This window comes from Limulus polyphemus, unplaced genomic scaffold (genome assembly GCF_000517525.1).
Source record: "Limulus polyphemus unplaced genomic scaffold, Limulus_polyphemus-2.1.2 Scaffold7217, whole genome shotgun sequence".
NCBI classification, from domain to species: domain Eukaryota; kingdom Metazoa; phylum Arthropoda; class Merostomata; order Xiphosura; family Limulidae; genus Limulus; species Limulus polyphemus.
In genome coordinates, this window is record NW_013672827.1 from 30,270 (window position 1) to 37,081 (window position 6,812).

At 33.9% G+C, this 6,812-nt stretch overlaps 1 protein-coding gene across 1 annotated transcript in view; it reads right to left on the reverse strand.

Moving 5' to 3' along the window:
* The window catches only part of LOC106474432 (dynein beta chain, ciliary-like), a gene marked incomplete at its 3' end in the record, with an annotated part of 43,131 nt that overhangs the window by 29,632 nt on the left and 6,687 nt on the right, over nt 1-6,812 (reverse strand). Inside the window, exons 4-6 of the mRNA XM_022402740.1 lie at nt 4,429-4,586; nt 3,843-4,074; nt 725-919 (exon numbers count right to left, since the gene is read on the reverse strand). Of these exons, the coding sequence (XP_022258448.1) occupies nt 725-919; nt 3,843-4,074; nt 4,429-4,586 (585 nt within the window). The remainder of the gene's footprint in view (nt 1-724; nt 920-3,842; nt 4,075-4,428; nt 4,587-6,812) is intronic.

The following is a 6,812-nucleotide window of genomic DNA, read 5'->3' on the forward strand; positions in this document are numbered from 1 at the left end:
TTATTCCCATCTGCCCCACTCTCGATAATTTTGTGTGTTATGTCAACTGGGGTGATCAGGGATATTATTATTATTCCCATCTGCCCCACTCTCGATAATTTTGTGTGTTATGTCAACTGGGGTGATCAGGGATATTATTATTATTCCCATCTGCTCCGCTCTCGATAATTTTGTGTGTTATGTCAACTGGGGTGATCAGGGATATTATTATTATTCCCATCTGCCCCACTCTCGATAATTTTGTGTGTTATGTCAACTGGGGTGATCAGGGATATTATTATTATTCCCATCACATACTAGGAATAAAACCATTCCTTGAAGAAATTAAAAACAAACTTACTACAATGAAGTCATAAAGTAACAAAAACAAACAAACTGTACAACTGAACTTATACTACTTAACAATTGAAAAAGTGTACATTAATGTGATAAATGTGTGCTATGGTTTTTTTCCATAGTTCAGATCAAATTCACATGAATATCTTATTTGTTTAAGGCAATTTTAAACATATTCTTACCATTTTTGTGTTATGTTAGATTTTTGGAAGTTAGTTAATTAAATGTATTCAACTCTTCCATTATATAAATAATACATATAAAATAGAGAAATATTCCACATATTTATTAAAATAATGTTTACCAGCCATTTCCAAAATTTCCGTGTTGACCAGCTATTCTAGAAAATACCATTCATTTATAAAAAAAAAACAGTATATCTTCTAACCTTTAAAATGAAATTATCCTCTGGTTGAAGCTTAAGTTCAATGGCTGCTTTCCTCACTTCATTTTCCAGAACTGGATCTCTTTTTCTGGGGACTTCCAGGGATGGAAACAGATCTCCAATTAACCCCATAAAGACTGGAACATCGTCTGTTACAATCTTCGGGATGTTGAAATCTCTCAGAGCTCTCATCAACACCTGATGGCATCAGAAAGGTTTATATACTGTTTACATTCAGTGTAGACAAAATATATATATATATATATACATCCACTGTTACATTTTCCTAAAATGAAAAGATATTTCCAAATAGATACTTCCTCTCACAAAAAGCTTTCTCGATTAGTACTGATCTCTATTGGTGCAAATTGTTTTGCTCGCCACTAGCCTTGTAACTCCCACTTCTTTCTGCATGTCCACATGTAAATTATTATGCAACAAACCTCCACCAATAGGAGTGTGACACTACTTCTACCATAACTAGTGCCCTCTTTAATAATGCATCTGTTAATCACTTGGAGATTTGCCAAGATCAAGTCAACCAATACAATAGAAGAGGAGAGGACAGGTGGGAAATGTGAGAGGAGGTAAGTATCATTACGGAAATAAATTTTCAGTTTAGGAAAATGATTTTTAACTTTCAATACGATATCTTACCTCCTCTCACATAAGGTTAGAATCCCACATTGAAAAAGTGGAGGACTAGTGAAAAGATGATTTTCTTTTAGAAAGCACCCAAAGAAAGATCATGTGGTGTGTAAAAGGAATTAGAAAGATCACACCAGCAGAAGATCACACCATTTCTGAGCCAGGTATACCCATTGCCCCTTAATAAATTGTTGCCAAGAGAAAAGGGTGGTAACATGGATGGACTCCAAAATGTTTTCATCATTATTGTGACCCCTATGTGTCAAGTGGCTAGGGCACGGCAAACTGTAAATGGAAGTTTAACCTCAACCAATACATAGTGGCATAAGGAACCGTACATCAGTTCTGCAATAGAAAAAGAGTCCTCTTTCTTTCACCTCAAAAACAGATACTGAGAGGGAAGATGAACTTCGTACCAATAACCCATCTCCACATGTGCATTACTCCATCAGAACCAACACCGGACCCACCAGGAACCGACATTCAGCACATAGTTGGATGTAAGGAGACCTCAGGAGGCATTCTTTTCCAGTCCAAAACCTGGTGGCATTGGGAATATCACACCCAGTCTGCAGTAGGAACAGAGAACCCAGCCTTACACTTGTAGGAAGTCATTTGTTTCGTTCAGCTTCAAGAAACACCAAATCCACCAGGAACCAACATTCAATGAACAGTAGAAGGATGAAGAGAGACTCCAATGAGGAGTGCATCTCCAGTCCAAAACCTGGAGGCATTGGGAATTTATCGTCTAATCCACAGTAAGAGGAGGGTATCAGTCAAACACATTGAGGAATTATGTGACTGGATTGTCTTTAACCAACACCTGGCCCAACTGCGAACCAATATCCGGAGGATGATGAAAGGAGGAATATTTCAAACGAAGAGGTAAACTGCAATAACTAGAGATATGGTGGAGTGTTACAACTAAAACCTGGCAGCAGCTGGAATTGTACATCAAGTCCACAGTAGGAAGGACATCATGCCATTAACACCTGCAGAATGTTACCACCCTACTCTCAACTGAGTGGAATTGTGCTTCACTCAGAAGGAATGGCCCCCAAGGTCCACCACCCCTTCGGCTAAGAACTGGTAAGTGGCAAGGACTCCCATACTCCACTAGAAGAAAAGGGGGAACAAATACATTGGAGAGTCCAGAGACAGTGCAATAGGTGACCATAATACCATATTTTGAAAATAATTACTACCACGTGGACAGAATCGATCAACCAACACCTGGTGGCATTGGAATTTTAAATCAGGTCCACAATAATTAGAGATTCAATGCCACGGAGCATCAGAGATGGGTAGTAATCCCTATCTGCTTTACCCATGAAGTACATGAGTGTATATATAGGGTTGGTCCTACAGAACACCCCATCTCAACGGTGTGCATAAAATGAACCTGTGGTATGACTTGCTATTTTATGTAAGAATTACAAACATCCATGCATAGATGACAATAGGATGGAGTCAAACAACCAACATCTGGCAGCATCTAAAATTGTACATCAGGTTCGCAGTAGAAAGCACCACCACATTATGCTCCTCTAGCATGCTCACAGGATATACAGTGCAGATTTGAAACTAAGTATACCTGATCAGGCACCACTCGCTATAGTGCAGGATCCATATCCTATGAGCAAGAGGTCCCTGTAAAGGAAAAGAAAATGAGCACTTACCAGTCACTAAGAAACAGAAGTGTGTAAAATGGCAACTGGAGGTAAGCAGAAACCCACAGAGCAAGAAACAGCCATGTGATGGAAGTAGTGAGACATAAAGGTGTGTGTAATAGTCCACATACCTGTGCTGATGAAAATTAATTCTAATGTGTTAACATTTTGGGATTTATTCATGTCTTCTGCCTAGAAAAATATTCCTACATATTCTGGTAAACAGTTTAAGTAGAGTTCCTTGAATGAAATATAACAGCAAAAACAAATAAACTCTCTCATCAATACTGATTTTGTTTGTTTGATTGTTGAATTTTGCACAAAGTTATCTTGACTGTGCTAGCTTTCTCTATGTTTGAAGTGATAGACTATAGGAAAGGCAGCCAGTCAACACCACCCACTACCAACTATTTCACTATTCTGATCATATAGTGGGATTTAACAGCCACTCTTATAATACACCCACGGGCCCCAAAGTGCAAAACCATATTGATGTTTTGGTGGTAACAGGATATGTAAAACAGAGCCACAGATCCACAGTCTGGCACAACAACCACCGGGCCATGCTCGGCTACATTATCATAATAGAAAATATTACTATATTTGACCATAATATGAATGTCGAATACCAAATAAAATATTTTTTAAATTTGTAATTAATATAATTTATCTTCTGAACATAAACTTTTTATCCGTATTTAATCATATTTTTCTAAATATGAAGATATATCTATGCATGAACAATAAATTCATACTAAAGTCACTCATACTTCAGTTCAGTGAAAAATTAGAGTTATACTAACCTGATCTTCGGGTCTTTCAGGGTCACCACGTTTCAGAGATCCTGCTACCACTAACACAGACTTGATGGCTCTTAAACCCCAGTCGTAGTGATCTTGTTTAGACAACAGTTCCTTACAAAGTGTGTACAGGGTGATGAACTTGCGAGCCAATATTCTTGCTTCAATAAATCCTTCAGCTACTAACATAATCTCACAAATCAGCTCAAAATCTGGAACTACCATGGCACATGGTCTGTGATTCAGATATATATCAAATATCATTACCAAAGTTTATAATAAGACTACATATGAGTTATCAGTGAGAGCTACTGAACATCTCTGTTACGTTAATAATTTCAAACCAACACTCTTCAGTAATAGGTTAATGTAATACTAGCCAACATACAGAATAGGGTGACATTTTTTCACCATATACTGAGTTTGATAAATATAAGATGAATTACTCACTAATATAGCATTAAAAGGATTTTAATATTTTAACAATTACATTTAATATTGAGACATGTGCTATCTATGCTCCTTAATTTCAAACATCAGAATAAGCATACATATATATTTTATAAAATATAAGTTCAAGGTATCTAACCTAAAAAGGGCTTTCAAGTTTTCTGGAAGCTCTGTTCTTCCAGCATAACCAGGATTCATAGTGATAAATATTCCAACAGTTGGAATAAGAGAGATTTCTTCACCGAGGAAGTTAAATGTCTTCTTTTTATCCCGAATAGCATCTTGGACAGACTTTACCTAGGGAATAAACAAATCAGTGTATTGTTTTATATATAATATTAAATAACACACAACTTTAAAACAGACTTAATTTAAGTCTCTGAAAAAGTTGACTCTATATATTTTGATGCGAAGCTATTATCCTGCCAACAATCTCAGTAGTTTCTTTATGCATCTTAAACCTACTTATAACCTGTTTTGTTTACATAAATGTTCACCCAATGATGACGCTGTAATGTCAAACGGTGTAGAATCAACTTTTAGAGAGGCCGTAGATTGGCCTTAATTAAAAATCTTTTTAATCATGAACCCATTTTAACATTGTGTGTTATTTATTATTTTAACGTCACTCAGTGATTTACATGTAGTTCTACAAGATGTACATGTCCTATTATAACAGAACAAATGTTTTATTGTTTAATTTAAAAACAATGTAACAGAACAAATGTTTTATTGTTCAATTTAAAAACAATGTGACAGAACAAATGTTTTATTGTTCAATTTAAAAACAATGTTATAGAACAAATGTTTTATTATTCAATTTAAAAACAATGTAACTACTTGATATTGTATATATATATATATTAAGGTATGAAGTATATTTACTTAGCAAAATAACTTCAATTATAGTTTACACTAAAAATAGTTTGTTTGGTTGTGAATCTTACATGCGTTAAATAGTAATTTTGAAGTATCATAAAAATAATTTATTTAGAGAAGTGACACTGACACATTTCAGCACTTTAACCAAACACATATATTAGTAAGTGATACCATATTTTTCAATTTATAATCAAATAATTGAGCACTGCATTTTTTTCTCGCTGACTACCTCTGGTTTTTAATAGTTCTGTATTTTTTCCATATTCATGTTCTAGTAATGCATTTGTACAAGTAATTTCTATAGTTTCCAACTGATTATAAACACATACTATAGGTATTTTCAAGTCAGAATATAACCTCCAATCTTCTTCCTTTACCGAGATATAAAAACAATGTCAAGCTCACTTGAGAAACCCCTCTATTCTCTCTTTCTCTCTCTCATATTACTATTGAATTATTTATAATCAAGAGAAAAAGTGTTTTTAAAGTTTTCTTACACTATCATTTTATGTTGGTACCCGTAATCAGATATTTAGACTTAGTTTTATTGTTTGTGATATTGTGTTTCTGTTCTGGGCTTTCTCTATGTCCTGGAACCTTGCTGGACATTTATCTGCTTCTCTACTTCACTCACTCCTTTTATTCTCACTGAACAACGTAGAATCAATCCCCCCAGCAAATCTTAAAAAATATCACAAAATTATCGAGAGCAGAGCAGATTTCAAGATAGTAATAACTGCTAGAGAACAATGTGTACAAAAACCGTATCTAGGAACTATGATTTCAAGATAGTAATACACATACTGCTAGAGAACAATGTGTACAAAAACCATTGTTTAAACACTATAAACTGTGTATTAAATCTTAAACCTTTGTTATTCTACAAGATTTTGTTATCATCCATTGTTTAAACACTATAAACTTTTATTTAAAATACCACATTCTGAACATGACTGTAGCTCATCTGTAATGTTAGGAGAATATTAAAAAATGCAGAGTAACTTTTCAATTGTGTTTGATAAACTAAAACAGAAAACCATGTACTCATCAGTCATAAGAATGGTAAAGGCTATATAATAGTATATGAACTTGCTTTTAACACAATAGCTTAGATAAGCAGTTTATTACTTGTATAAAACATTGTTTAGGCACAAATAAATATAATAAGCAACTGCTCTTATCCACAGTTTCAATTAGTATTATGAAGAATTCAGAGTTCCTAGACACGGATGATAGCAAAAAAGCTTGTAGAATAACAAAGGTTTAAGATTTAATACACAGTTTATAGTGTTTAAACAATGGATGATAACAAAAGCTTGTAGAATAACAAAGGTTTAAGATTTAATACACAGTTTATAGTGTTTAAACAATGGATGATAATAAAAATCTTGTAGAATAACAAAGGTTTAAGATTTAATACACTGTTTATGGTGTTTAAACAATGGATGATAATAAAATCTTGTAGAATAACAAAGGTTTAAGATTTAATACACTGTTTATGGTGTTTAAACAATGGATGATAACAAAAAATCTTGTAGAATAACAAAGGTTTAAGATTTAATACACTGTTTATGGTGTTTAAACAATGGATGATAATAAAATCTTGTAGAATAACAAAGGTTTAAGATTTAATACACAGTT